Below are 15,839 nucleotides of genomic sequence, written 5' to 3' on the forward strand. Positions count from 1 at the left end.
TAGGGCTTTCAAAATTTTGCATTATTTTTGATTCTTCAGTCTAGTAAAGATAAATGTAATTAAGATTCAGACTATACCAGATTATTCACAGTTCTGAAAGAAATGCTCCTACAAATATTTGTTTCATTATTTCTGTCACTGGTCAGTCTCAAATCATTGGCGTTGTGGTACTTATGATAGAATGTGTTTCCTTTGTTTGCTGGTTATAGAAAAAAAAAGGTTAACCTGAAATTTACCACTGTTTTTTACTATATTCTGTACATGAATAATTGTAGTTTATTATTTTCTCTACTTTTCTTATATCTTCTTTGGTGACTAGACCTGGACACATTCTGCAGAGTATTGCAGAACTGTTTCTGCCAACGTGTTTATTCTTGTTTGCCTTGAAGAAAAATCAGGCTAATATACTACACTCTTTTGTGTTAGAAAGCTGCAGAAAATTGTGTTTACCCCTTCTATGTATACAGCAATACAGTTGTAAAAAGATCTACAGGAAGTTGACTAGCAGGAAATGTCCAAATATTCTTATATAACATTGTATTTTAAGAGACTTCAGGTTTTTGCATACATTACACCTCTAAATATTACAGTTATAACTGGCTTCTGAAAATAGTGGAGAAATGGGACAATAAAAAGCCCACATTGTTGGTCAAGGCAGTGTACACACAAAAACTTCCTTGTGCTTCCTCACCTTCTTCCAAACAATCAGAGATTCCCATCCTGTTCTCACACAGCTGTGACCAGACACTGTCCACCTGGCAGGCAGTGGCACAGAACCCTGATTTTTCTTGTTATCAAAGCAGCTGTCAAGCTCTGTTACAGAGCAAAGGCAGGGAATGGGTGTGTTTCTCCTGGAAAGCCAGGAAGGGGCCAGAGTTTGTCTAGCCTCCTACAATTTTTAAATTACTTAGCAAGCTGTTCTTGCAATATTATTTTTCAGTAGGCTATTGCTCTTGAAGGCGGGGGCATCCCTGTGTACACGTGGAGCTGAAGAAACAGTACTTGCTGGCTTGATTGAACCCAGTATGTTTATATCGCAGTGAGGATGAGCATGGAGCCATTTTCTTCCTGCTGTCTACTGTATTATATCCCTACCTCCCTTTATGCTTCCCCATACCACCCACAAAAAAGAAGGCTTCTCCCAGCTATTCACACACAGTAAAATAATGTCATTGACTCTAAGATAAACCTTGGGAATATATATGAAGTTAAAGAAAACATGGCAATTTTCTTGTCTGCAACTTAGCTCAGAATTAATTATATCCTCTGACTGAAAGGAACTGTATGAGGTATTTTCTGTGTTTTAAGCATTATATATTTAGCTTATCTTCTTCATAAGGTATTTCTTTTTTAGGATTTCACAGCAATGTATCATTTTACTGTGGGGCCTAACCCTCTGTCTAGCAGACAGTAGCCACCCAAAGGTTGTCAATGCTCTGTCTGTTTTGCCAAAAGTCTGAGCAAAATGGACAATGGTGATTCTAAAATGTCTGTTGGGTGTGGGGGAGAAATAGGTCTTTCACAGTAGTATTCACTATTATAGTTAAATTTCAAAATTATCAGTATCTAGAGCATAAACATTCAGACTGCACAGGTTTTCAGACTCTCTTCAGAGAACTCCCTTTGCAGTCCTGGTAAGATTATACTCAAACAGTTTGGTAAGTTCCTCTCAGTTTTACTTGAAGTAAGTGAAATAAATATCTCAAGTAAAACCTGTACCAGATGTTTCTTAGAGCAGTTCATCCAGAAGATAGACTGAGCTGTAAGAATAACATAGCAGGATAAGAAAGAGCAAAGTTCATATATCTCTGCATCCAACTTCATTATTATTAGATGTAATTTTTCCTTGGGCATTTCTAATCCAAACCACTCACAAAACTAGCCCAGTCACTAGCTGAGCAGGGAGAGGCTGCCTTTGAGTTGTCAGCACCTCGGTAGCAAAGTCTGTATTTATCCCCTTGGTTTGAAAAGATGCAACACTTTTGGAGATGTCTGCTCTTTTGGAAGACTTGACCTTATTCCCAGAGATGCTGCTCAGTATGATCCTTTGGGAGAATTCATTTAGTCTGTTGAATGTTCACCAGCACCTCAGAAACACAGCCAGCATTGTTCAGATTAGCCTCTGAATTACTCCAACCTTTGACAAAAAAGAACTTGATTGATTTCAGTTTTTAGCAGGTTTAGCTACTGTTGCCAAAAAAGCATGTTTGGGGTTTTTTTTTCTTATTATTTTTATTACGGAGTTATAAAACAAAAAGTGAAAAAGACCTAGTGGGTCATTTTGGTTTTTTTCCTTTTAGCAATACTCCGTTTCTCCTTGCATATTATTTTCTAGCTGTCATCCATTGTGTTAAATCTACTTAACTCAATGAGACGTGCATAAATAAGAGTATTTTGTAGTGTTCTGATGACTTCTCAGTTGAAAAACAAGTTATAAAAGCATGATAAAAAGTCATGTGTTTTTATAACACTTAGAAAGTTGAGATAATATATACAGATCTATGAACTGTCTAAAATAAGAAGGTTCCAGAGGTATCTTATAGTCAAAATATGTTTTGCAGGCATAAGCTAAATGACCTTGGGGACTTTGTTGTTTTGTCTGTTTCAATGGATAGATGAATCTCTAATTTAAGAGGGGAAGGGAAAAACCTCCTTTTCTTCCAGTCCACTGTGCAAACAAGTCAGTGAAATAAGTCATGTGTTATTAAGAATCCTCTGTAGACCTTGGTTTCCATTTTGAGCCTTTTAAAGCATAACCTGCAGAGTGTGGAGCATAATTAACACTTAGAATAGTCAGGATTTGCAGGACAGTATAAATTAGTCCTGTTTGAAGTAGCTTCGGTAATCCTGTTTTCAAGAACCACCTATATTGTCCCTAGAAATCTCAAGCAAATTGTATTGTGGTGGAGAGTTTGTGGCTAAGAATATGTTTATAATCAATCGAGGACATAGCCTGAGGTAAACTAAATTTGAATTACAAACTAAAAGTCTCATCCCATGAGGACATGGAGGACCCTCAATTCATTCTTGCTAAATGGTTATTGATAGGGTGCACCTCCATGCAGAATAGAGTCCCTTCGATGTTTTCTGTTTTCTCTTGTCAAGTCAAAAAATGGTTCCAGATATAAACTATTTTTTTTTATTTCCCTGGAGGACTCTGTTCTTCCATTCCTTCTCATCAAAAGTCTGCTGAATCTGATTAAGTAGTAGAATTAATGAAAATAAAAGCATTACATTTTGTAATGTTTCATGTTAATTCAAGATTTGAAGGGTTTTCTTTCCTTTGATTTGAGAGAAATTGAGAATGCTACACGTACTAAGGCAAGTATAACTTGCACAGTAGGTTCTCCCATTCTGCCCCTTATCTCGTCCTTAGTGAAAGTCGCTACAACTTATATAAAAGAGGAAGAGGAAAAAAGTGAGATTGTGACTCAGTCTGTCTTAGATCTCAAGCTGACCTTTGTGTTGCCATGGTTCTTCTGCGACTTCTTGCTGTGCACCAGTGGTATAGCAGATGCAAGGAAATGTGACTTAGTTCCCTATCCCAGCAGGTTCCCCTGGTCCCAAGTATGTGCCCCAGAAATTCTGTTGTTGAATGAGCTTCTCTCTCCAGTGAAAACTTTGGGTTTTCAGATCAGGAAACTGTAAACCAAGTAACTCTAACAGCTCTGCTGCTCTGAGATTCTTCAACACATCTGGCAAAAACTGAGATCTCTCTTCAGCAGCGGCTGGCAACACCATGGCAGCAAAATCAGTAGAAGCCAATTCTGGCAGCCATTTGTTGCCTTTTCAGTTGTGCAGATACAGAAGGCTGTGGTACCACCCACTGAAAGGAGTGGCATAATAAACAAAAAAGGTGGCAATGCTGAAACCAAAGGGAGCTTCTAAGCCGATATCACTGCCAGAGCTGTCAGACATGCTGTAGAACCCGACAGCAACACCCAGAAGTAGACTGGATACGTTCAAAGCATAGGCTTAGCAGAGGGAGAGGGAAAACATCATAGTATTTCTTTCTCATTTTAATTTGTAACTTTCCACACAAATATAGGAGAAAGCTTGGTTGTCTTTTGAAGAGTTAGATACTAAGCTGAATCACTACACTATGAATCTGAGGAATTTTAATCCAGAAGTGCAAATGTTAGTGTAACTTGTGCTGTACTGTTGAATCAATACCTCCATAACGTGACCCACAGCTACATTCTCTGAATGAAATGAATTACACTGCTAGCACAACCTTTGAAACTGTGAATTTGTTAGTGAGATACTATCTTGTAAGTCAGTAGCTCAAACCAGTTTTCTTTTTAAATGCTATTGTGAGATACCAACAGCAAATTGAAAACAGAAATTAAAACTTCCCCTTTGGAAAAGCATATAGAAAGAGGCTGCCTTCTGCCTTGCCATGGATGGCTGATAGATACCAGAATCTCTGCAGTGATGTAGGAAAATGTTTTGCTGACTGATTTTATTAATAAATTGTTATCCCATGGTTGGCTGGCTGTAAGTAGGTGGAACTGCAGGGAAATAGCATTTCTTTTCCAAACTGACTTTCTAAATGACTTTAACACATGGATACCTGGGATTCATACCTCAGCACTCCTTAACCTCCTTAAGTGCTATTTATTCTCCTTCTGTGTCACCTGTGTTCCAAATGCATGGCTGTCTGTCATCCCAAGCAGGCTCAAGGAAAGATGTAGATACCATAAAGCCATTTACTGCCTAAGAAATAAAATTGAATTTGTGCATCAGCAGCAGAAGTTGAGAGAAAGCCTTAGAACTGCCTACTGCTTTGAAGTTGGTAAGGAGAGTCTTCCAACACTGGCAATTGCCTTTTTGAAATCTCAGATCTTTTGTGCTTATTATGGCCATCAGGATGGGAAATGCCAAAGAAGAGAGATAACAAGCATCGCCAATTATTCTTATCAGATAATTCAAAATTGTGCTTCTGATGGAGGCTATTAATAACCTGCTTGATGTTGTTGCACTACATGAAATGATCATTTCAAGTCCAAAATGTGTTCTTGATTAGAGGTCATTAGTTTGATAAATACGCTGGGCCTTTCCACCACCAATTTGCAAATTATTTTACGTACATTTTGCACACATCTGAATTATTTTAGATAGCCAGGATTTGCTTCTACCTTATCAATGCCATATGCTTTAATTAATAGGTTTAGCTGTAATGTGTATTTCTAGAAGAAAAATCAACATCTGATTCCATTATGTCAGATTTGGACTAAACACAATTGAGAGTAAAACAGACTTTCCTAGAACCAGCATATGTTAAATAATTTGAAGGAGGCACACTCATTCCTTCAAATAAGTGGGAGTATAATAAAGCCATTCTTTAAATAAATAAACATTAAAAATTAAAAGCAAAACCAGCACAAATAGCACTGGTTAAAATTAATAGTGTGCAATTTAAAATCTCAGCACAGCCTTATAGAATTCTGGAAGATAGATTATCCTATGTCCGTGACTCCCTGAGTAGATCCTATTCAAAGTGGAAGATCTTGAAAAAAATTGCTAATCCCATGGAAGAAACTGTGAGGCTGAAAAATGCAAAATATAATAGTCCTTTTTAACTTCAGAGTTCAGCCTTTTATATTCAACATGTCAATCTTCTGTGGGTAAGCACTGAGCAATTGTCTCATATTTTAAAATTAGTTACTCATGTAATTTTTTTGGTTTGGACTTATGTAAGAAAACAGGGAGAGAAGAGACTTTTCTCCGTAAATGTGGTTCTTTCCTGGATTTTCCTCTTACTCTGTTTTTGTTGGTTTAAGTTCGGGTTATTAAATTCCGTGGACTAGAAATTTAAAATTACTGAAGACCCACTATTCCTGTTTTGATAACTTCAGTACCTTGAAACGAGAAAACAAAAATGTTTATAATCTTGTATTTAGCTTTGATATCACTGTGTGCATGTTTTTTCTGAAGAGCAGGTGAAATCTCATGGGTAGCTATGGGAAAACACGTAAGGCTTAAGCCAACATACCATACCTTTTTCTCACAGCAGCCTACAGAGGTGCGTGAATTTACAGGACTAACTAAATAAGGATTTTGGCACATGCAAATGGACTGCAGGCCAGAAAAGTCAGTGGGTATATTATTGGCCATGTGAGATGGCTGTTAAAGGGAATCTCTGCAAACATGCCTATTTCTCCTTCCCCGTCTGTCTGCTTAACCATTCTCATATTACCCATGCTGCAGGTTGTGAGCTGTATAGCTCTGAAACTGTTTATTTATTAGCTTTGGTCCCAGTGCCACGATGCTCTCTTAAGGTTTTGTTAGACGTGTAATTGCAACTACATTTGAAATGTCCAGTGCTGTAATGCTGGAAACCTGGTCATTCTAGGAGTTACAAAAATAACTGTCCTGTTTTGCAGTGAACAGGAGAAGAGGAAGAACTTTGTTTTCTCAGGTGCTGCTTAATAGATGAGTGCACTGCAATATTCCAGTTATGTTTTGTCTTGTTCTCAGATACAGAACTTCATCTTCTTTTCTCCCTCTCCTCTTGCAGGGACTTAAAGCAGCTGACAATGACCCTACAGCCCCACCATATGACTCCCTCTTAGTCTTTGACTATGAAGGAAGTGGTTCCACTGCTGGATCCTTGAGCTCTCTTAACTCCTCAAGTAGTGGTGGTGAGCAAGACTATGACTACCTAAATGACTGGGGCCCACGTTTCAAGAAACTTGCTGATATGTACGGTGGAGGCGATGACTGAACTTCAAAGTGAACTTTGGTTTTGGACAAGTACAAACATTTCAACTGATATTCCCCAAAAGCATACAGAAGCTAGGCTTTAACTTTGTAGTCTACTAGCACAAGTGCTTGCTGAAGGCTTTGGCTTAGGCTGCAAACCAATTTGGGCTCCGTGGAATATCAGTGATCCAATGCTGTTTGGAAAAAAATATTGAGCTCAGTTACACTTGAATTTTACAGTACAGAAGCACTGGGATTTTATGTGCCTTTTTGTACCTTTTTCAGATCGGAATTAGTTTTATGTTTAAGGCTTTAATGGTACTGATTTATGAAATGATGCATTAAAGAGACAAAATATGTTGGGGTGGGGAGGAGTAAGGTGAAACACAATATGCTTCAACATGCTTTTGTTACATCGCATTGCTTTTATTAAAATAAGGAGATTAAAAATAAACAAAAAAATCCTCATGGAACAATTTTATTATCTGGGAGAGAAGACCATGAGGTGGAACAATGTACATTACTTCTAGTTTTAGATGTTAGGGGACTTTTTTCACTAAAATTCTAAAACTTATGCAGCTGGTTGCAAATAAAGGGAGTTTTCATATCACCAGTTTGTAGCAGAATTGATTTTTTTTTTCTTAATGCTAGAATGTTAGACACATTTTGGTCTTAATCCATGTACACTTTTGGGTTTTGTTTTTTTTTTTTAATTTCTAGTATTTTTTTCCCACTTCACTGTAAAAAATGGTATGTGTACATAATGTTTTATTGGCATAGTCTGTGGAGAAGTGCAGAAACTTCAGAACACGTGTATGTATTATTTGGACTATGGATTCAGGTTTTTGCATGTTTATATCTTTCGTTATGGATAAAGTATTTACAAAACAGGTTGCAAACAAGTGACATTGATTCAATTGTTGAACTGTAGTTAGAGTACTCAATATTTTTTTTATTTTTATTTTTATTATTTTTTTTGTTTGGGGAGGGAGAAAAGTTCTTAGCACAAAAAAGTTTTACATAATTTGTACCAAAAAAAGGGGGGGGGGGGAGGGGAGGGAAGTTGGCCTGATACTGGTGGCACGAGAAAATATACAGTATGTTTTGGGGGTGGGGAGGGATGGGAGAAGAAGCTTTCAAACTGGAGAGACTTCTGAGAACAGCTTTGCCTCTGTATTGTGTACCAGAATATGAATGATACACCTCTGACCCCAACGTTCTGAATAAAATGCTAATTTTGGATCTGGTGCTTGGTTTGGCATTTTTTTCTTCTACCTTAGCAGCCCTGACTATAATAAATAAAAAGTGCATAAAATGTGTTTGAATTTTATGAGAATTTGTATGCACTTCTTTAGCATTTCATACTTATTGCTGGACTGAAAATAAGCTGCATATAGAAGAAAACCTGGCACAAATTTGAAAGGCAAGTTCCCCAGTAAAAGCGAAGTAACTGTGCTGGGATGTCTGGGAATTCAAAATTTTCAGTTCTGCATGAGTAGCTAGCTCTTTGGTTTAATGTGAATTATCTAAATAATAGAACTTGCAATGTTTTTGGCTCATTTCTAGACTGATAGTGTCATGATTGTGTGATTATGCTGCAGGTTGCGTAAATAAAATAATTTGCAGATTGTGGCAGTCATCTGCCACCTGGACTTTCTTATGCTGAAGGAAAGACAAGCCCCTGCTAACTTGAGGGCACCCCAAATCATGTCCATCAAGGAGGTGCTCGTGGTCATGGAGCCCTAGCGAAAAGCCCCATTAGGAGATTAGTCATTGCTTAACATGTTTCTGACCTGTTGCGATGATTTATCTGCAAACAAAGTAAATGTAGGTACAGCAGTTCTGTCTTTGTTCACTTGCAGCAATCTGCTCAGGTCCAATGTCTACATTTACAGTCATTAAGGACCTAATTGTGAACAGTATGAAGCTCAAAGTCAGCAGAAACATCACAGTTCCTTACTTGAGAGAAGGGGAGCAGTGGAAGGGGGTCCGGCCTCTGGCACTGGCATAGCAGCCTTCTGTGCTGGGACAGCTGGGTGGGCAGGGAGTTAATCTGGGTAATGCTCTTCATTGGTGCCACTTCAGTGCTTCCTCAGCACTCACACTGTAATTTGCATAATTTAACTGTGACTCTGTGACTTTGGGAGGTAAATCCTGAAATCCGAGTTGGGGAGTGTTAAACACTGCATGTGGGGTAACTCCACTGCACTTTTTGTAGGCATGTCTCCTTTCTTTCTCTTGCTCCTGACACAGGTGAGAAGTAGCAGTCCTCAGACTGGGATATAGTATTTCAGCCTCTGCATGCCTGGCTATCATTTATCTCGTGCATTTGCAACTATACCTTGATGCTGTAACAAAGCCTTGATTTTTCAGTAGTGTGTCAAAGTTGCCAATGACCACCTGTAAACTATTTCCATATTCAGTTTGCAGAGTGAGGGGAAAAAAAGATATAGATCAGGACATGAAAATGAAAATCTGACCATGCATAGTTGAGTAAGGAAAATTTTGGTGAAGGGCAGGATTTAAACTGTAAATGCATGTTAAATAAGCAAAATGCTGCTTTTAGCACATTGATTTTCTGTCTTATGTAATTTATGTATTTTAAGCATAATTCTATTATTGTTATTTGGAACAAACAAACTAGAAAAGCTAAATGAACTTTAAAAAATACAGAGGGGGAAAGCTCTGTGAAAGATTTCCAGTTTGATCTATAGCACGTTTTTTTTGTTAAAAGTGGGCAGAGGTTATCTTTTATGAGCATCTGGCTCTTCTGTGCAGCAGTAGGAGGTTTATCTTGATCAGACAATCTTCCAGCTCTATCTGCAGCTGCTTTGAAAGTGTAGCAATGGTTCTCAGACCTAGTGTTAGATCATCATTGTGTCTGCTGAGCAGAACAAAAGGCAAATGATTTTTCTGCATCTCAGATGCTTATTCAAGAAGAAAAAAGACATTTGAACTGATCCTCTTTCATCAAGTTTCAGTTTGGTTTTTATTCTAGAAATGGGCAACCAGGTTTTGTACCCATGATACATGCTTCGATCCCGGCAGAGGACTGCACTGAGAGGAAGATGGCTGAGTTTTGACCCTACAGTTATCCTGGGAAATTTTCACAGCCTAATTTGTAAACGGGATTTGGCAGTTCTACATATTATCTCTGCCATGTAGACACCATATCCAAGTTACTGGCAAGAAATGAGGCCTTAGGAAATCTCAGCCTTTCTACAATTTGTATTTTCTTTCAATGATAGTCCTTCATAGCCTATATCCTTCTGAACTTTGTGGTCAATAAAGGTGAAGAAGAGTGGGTTTGGGGAATAAACATCTTAAATGGATACCAGTGACTTTATGTGTGGATGGATCTAGCTTACTGTGTTTTCTCTGTGATTACCAAATATTGGTGAAGAATGCTAATACTCATCCCAAAAACAGTCTAAAGTCTACTACTCCAAATAGTTCAACTCCAAGTGGTTGTTCTCGTGCCAAAGTAGCGAAGTCACTAAAAGCCACATAAAGGATGCTCCTTGGGAGTTCTGTAGTATTTTTTTCAAACCTTAACAGATTCCTTACTTAGAAGAACATTTGTATCTGCTCTGCCATGGTCCCATTTACCTTAACACGCAAGGCAAAACCTCTTCTGACAGGTTATGAGACACACAACCTGGAAAGGGTCTTTCAAACTTGTCTGTAGTCATTAAAGATGTCTCATGTAAGCTACTGCCAATTCTTCATTTACACAACTATTCCTGCCTTCCTGCTAGTGGTGGTAGTATGGTTTTTGCAGATTTACCTTGATGGATCATAAATGTGAAAGCAAAGTCCCTGCTTTTACCTCAGTTGATATTTAGTATTCAAATAAAAATCAGGAAAGTCACTCAAATGCTTTAATACCTAATTCACAATGGTATATTTTATACACAGTTTTCAGCCAAGGATGATATAGATTTGTATGATGTCCTTACTTGTTTCATTTCCTCTACATCTATTTACATAACTTTAATTTTTAGTCTTTGTATAGAAAAGGTTCTTTCCTAGGAATTTTGTTAAAGCATAGGATAATTACACTTTACTTATATCTCACTGGAATAATGAAAATCTTTCCCCTTAGCAACAAAGCTAAGGGAAATGGAAGTGGAGAAGAATGGCTAAAGAAAAAAGGCTAAGTGCTCCTCACAAAGACTCAAGGTGCCTTCCATCATACAGATAGGGAAAGAGCATCCCATTTGTTAGGGACCCTTTGATCAATCAGTGCAAGACACTCTCCAGCCAAGCTGCTGCATCTGTACTGGCCAAACAGCTTTTTTTGGTATAACGGAGAACTTGGAGATGCCCCTTCCCTGTAGCTCCCGGTGTCAGTGCTGCTGCCTTTCCTGCTGGGTTACGTTCCAGCACTGAGCTTTCCCAGTTCTTCCCCTCAGTTTACATAGATAGTTGAACACTGCCAAATCTCACATCAGATTCTGTATATTCTTCAGTTTGCAGCCTCAAGGAGTCAAGTTCTTAATCTTGTTGTTTGGTTGTTTTGCTGTAGACTTCAGGATGTATTCTCAGCATAGCAATAGCTGGGAAGAGTTTTCTTCCTTTTCAAAGTTTAATGTCCTGAGCAGTATTTTTTGCATGAAACCTCTGTGGGTTTCTAGAACATCTAAAAATGCAGCAATTGCCAGTGGGTACTTATAGTCAGATTTCATATTTGTATGCTCTCTTGATTTTTCTGTCATGGAATGACATACACTGTGGTGAAAATGTGAATTTCAGCAGCCCACTTAGAGTTCTTTGGGAAGATCAAGTCAGGGTGAGGTGGCGGACACGTGCTCTCTGAGCTGCTCTCCTTGTAGCTCTGGCTGCAGAGAATGCATTTGTGTGTATGTAGCTATTGCCACTCAGAAGATTCAAGCATTGTCGCAGATCTCTTGCCCTTTTTCCCTGAGCACACAAAAGCCACCCATGTGGGACCCTTGGAATGCAAAACTCGGACCTCACAAGCACTGACACATCTCTTCTTTATGCCTTGCCACCTTTACAATCGGTTACTGCCTAGACAAGATGGTCGTTATTTTCTATTGGCGTCTGTCTTTCTTCTCCTCCCCCCACCTTGTGAGAGACTAAATTTTAGAAAGTATTTAGGACCATTTGTCTCTTATTAACAAAGGGAATGTGCTCTGGTATATGAATTATTCTTGTTCCCTGATGTATTTCCCATCTAATGCATAGTTTTAAAGCCCTTTTGTTTTGCATAAACAGATTCTACTTGGTTCTCCTGGCAAGGCTGAGAGAATGTTTCTGCTTTTGTTTCTGTTTCCACTTCCCCATTTTCAATTTCTGTAACCATTTCTTTGCTGCTGTTTTCAGACCTTGAATCAATATCCTGTAACAAAACAAAATGACCAACCTCCTCTTCTTTGAAGTGGCTATTTTTTTTCCTCCTAGTGGAGAACATTCTTGTAGACTTCCTATTTTCCTGTGTTGCATTGTGTTGCACCCAGAAAAAAAATTAGATTTTGCATTGTTCACAATGGATTATATATTTCTTAAAATATATTCATTTTGAGACACTTTTATTTTTTTTCTTTTAGCACCAATGCATTTATAAATCTCATAGTGGTACAGAACACATTTATGTAATTTCATCAAACCACCTTCAGGTGGTTCATTCCCTCCCAATGAGCCTAAATACTGGTTCTGAAAGCAACATATTTTGCTCTGGGTATGAATAATGAATAGTAGCAATGAGGAAATTACTTTATATTCCTGCTTCTTAAGATAAAATTTGTTGATATGGTATGGGTATATATAGACAGATCTGTGGGCCCACCCATTCTGTGTTCCAAAATTACAGCAGTTTGATTATTACATTACATTTGTTATCTGCAGTACTGCAGAGTGAGCTTATAAAAACCCAGCTGTCTCTATGTGCCATAAATCAAAAGAAATGGCTAGATAATCAAAATTATGTTCCAGTTCTAGAACATTCATTACTGGTGGCATTGTGTGAAGCAGATATAAAAACAAGCAGTGTGCTAGGATGATTAGAGGGAATTACGCTAAAAACGTAGAATCATTACTGGTATGTTTTGACTTGAAGTTAACAAAGAGCAGTTTGCTCAGCAAGGTTATTTCAAGATAAACTGAGAAATAAACAAAAATTAATCTTTTAGCCTGACCTAGTCAGGAAGCAATATTCAGTGCCCTATCTTTCTGAGAACTGACTTTTCCTCATTTGGGCAAAATGAAAGCAAACAAGAAAATGACCAAAAATAGTAAACCCAACCCTTAAAAACCCTTCATGGAACGGGAGAGGCAACTTCAAAGACCTTCTCTGCTGTCATGTTTCATAACAGAAGAATTCCAGGCTATTGCCACGTTTTTTGATCTTTCCATTTTTTTCTGTTGCAAGAATTCACACTGACTAGAGCCCAAATAATCTGACTGCAGAATGTCGAATGTCTAAATCCAAGCTCTAACTTTTGAGTCAGTTACTTTGGTGTTTCCTGTTGTTTCTTGTTGGTATGACTAATTAAATACTTGCTATTCCTGAGAAAAGACTTTAAAGCCTTAATTACTGTTTGAGGTGTAAAAAGCCCCAGTCCATGCTCAGTAACTGTACCTTGGTGTTTACATGCTGAGAGAATGCCATTATTTTGAAAATAATGAGCTTTTGCGTGAAGATCTCTGGAAAGCTCTGGACTTTATCGTGAAGGAAACAGATCACAAATCCTTTGCATTTATTTACAAAATAAATTGTTTTCTGGACATTCCCACTTAACCTTCGTCTCTTTGGAGGCAAAATTGAAATGGCAAGGTTTTCATATGGGATGATGTCCACAAGGAAATATTTTGAGCCCTAGCCTTCAGGCTTGTCCTTCAGAGGCTGGAAAGCAATCCTTTTTGCTGAACAGCGGTCCATCAGGTCAAGTTCTCATGAAAAATGTTGCCCCTTTGAAACTCGGTAGTGTCAACATAGATACTGGAGCAACGCACTACAGAACATAACTGAGAGTGGCAGAACACAGCCTTTTGAAAGTGGATTCAGAGCCAAAGCTCCTGAGTCAACTGAGAGGCTCCCACTGTCAGTACCCTCAAAGCAGCATTCAGCTCAGAGAAAACATTTACATCTGTAATACTCCTGAAGCCATATATGATAGCATTTGAGGCTAAACAATCTTGAATCACCAGTAATATATGCATGAATACATTTTTTTCTGAAAATAGAGACTGACATAACAATTCCAAGTTGTTACCAATTGTCAGTTGGCTTCCTTTTCAAAAATGTCCTTTAATGACTTCATATTTTTGATAACTCACTTTATTCACAAAGGTGCTTTGTTTGATGAACTCTGGACCATGTTGTGATGACAGGTGACCCTGTTTAAATGAGCTTTTACAGAAATCTATTTCAGAACTGAGTATTTGGAAGAGAATTTTGATGACAATTTTGCTGGCTGATGGTCTCAAAGACCACTAGACACTCAGACTTTTCGTAGCTGTCACAGGAATATCAGATCAGCTGCCATTCTAGAGGAGAGGGAAGAGATATGCTGTGAAATTAGATTTCAACACTGCTCCAGTCATACATAGAGTAGCAAGAAGCATATAGAAAAGTGCTGGGTCATGAACTATATAATGTATAAGTATTTATTGTAGGCTTGTGGGCCACCTGCACAGCGATTGCGGTTTTACAAGCATAGGATTCATATTCAGTCTCAAATAAATATCAGGCTTCTCTGAAGATTGTCACAAGGTTGTTTATCCTCCCACCTCACAGGAATATGATGCATTTCTGCGTATTTTGTGCATCTAATTGGAGGGAAGATTTTCTCCACCACTTTAAAATCCTTACGAGTCTTAAGAGTGTAAATTTTTGTTCCTTGAATATAACACTGTATGGGATCCCCCACAAAAAAACAACCAATACAAAAAACAAACAAACAAACAGACAAAAAAAAAAAAAAAGCAAGCAACAACCAACCAAAAAAAAAAGAAGTTTGGGAATGTCCACTTAATAAAGACTATAATGAAATTAGAGTAGAAAGGGTAGATTATAACAGCACCACATCTCCAACACTATAAAAATTTGCCCATTGCAGAAAATTAAAGAGATGTTTCATAGCAACATCATCTAGTTGTGACCTTTTTTTAATTCTAAAAATGAGTAAAAATGTGTATAATTTTAGAACTAGAGAAGTAAGGATAGAATGGGCACTTATTCTGTGATCTTGAAGATTTGGAACTTGTGACCCCCCTCAGTGAAAATGAAATTGCTTATGTCAACCCATCTTTGGCAGACAGCACCTCGCATTGATTTTATACATAATTCAGCACAATTGACAGCCTTTTCAGGACAAGCTGGAGACTGATCTGTTATCAAGGCTAAATTGCTTCTCCCTCCTGGAAAAGGGCGTCTTTTGAGGCCTCAATTTATGTTTAATGGTGTAGAGTTGGGACTGTGAAGAAGTGGGACTATGTTATGGCTGATGTGAAGACACTCACAGTGAAGTACTGGCACAGTAAAAAACTGCCTCCACCGAAATTGTTACTGTCTTAAGATATCCAAAAAACCCTTTTTCCCCCTTTGTCTTACCCCACAGTGCAGTGAAAGAAACCAGAGTACCTTACCAATGTTTAGTTTTGCATATGCAGTACCAAATATGTTGTCTGTGCAATCAGTGGGCAGGCCAGCCATGGTAAGACTTATCAACAAGAAAGCTGATGGGAAAAGAGCACAGCATCATTACTGATGCTCTTCTGTTTTTGTCACATGCTGAATTGCTCAGACAAATAAGCAGCTGAGGGGTAAACCTGTGCATAAAACTGAAATTTATCCATTTTCTTTAACTGTCTGTGTCCAAGTTTCCACCAGGGCTCTTGGATGGTTACGTTGAGATTTTTCTAGGGTAAGAGTGAGCACACATACACTGCTCATGAAGTAGCTGCTAATCCCCACCCTCCTTCACACCACAGCAACTTATGTATTGGCCCCAGCTGCCCTCCAAAGGGCTTCTCTTCAGTGGTAGGGGCAGGCAAATGTGAAATAATAAGACTAAAGGTGCATTTTTTTACTTCATCCTCCCACCTTTGCCAAACAGCTGGTGCACAGCTCTCATCATGGTGGCTACCCAGATGGCCAGTCTCTGGCC

At 38.3% G+C, this 15,839-nt stretch overlaps 1 protein-coding gene across 1 annotated transcript in view; it reads left to right on the forward strand.

The window, feature by feature from the left end:
- CDH2 (cadherin 2) overlaps nt 1–7,947 on the forward strand; it is a 118,897-nt gene extending 110,950 nt beyond the window's left edge. Inside the window, 1 exon segment of the mRNA XM_032697291.1 lies at nt 6,521–7,947. Within this exon segment, the coding sequence (XP_032553182.1) occupies nt 6,521–6,727 (207 nt within the window). The 3' untranslated portion in view covers nt 6,728–7,947.
- The last annotated feature ends 7,892 nt before the right edge of the window (nt 7,948–15,839 follow it).

The sequence above is a fragment of the Chiroxiphia lanceolata genome, chromosome 1 (assembly GCF_009829145.1).
Source record: "Chiroxiphia lanceolata isolate bChiLan1 chromosome 1, bChiLan1.pri, whole genome shotgun sequence".
Classification (NCBI taxonomy): domain Eukaryota; kingdom Metazoa; phylum Chordata; class Aves; order Passeriformes; family Pipridae; genus Chiroxiphia; species Chiroxiphia lanceolata.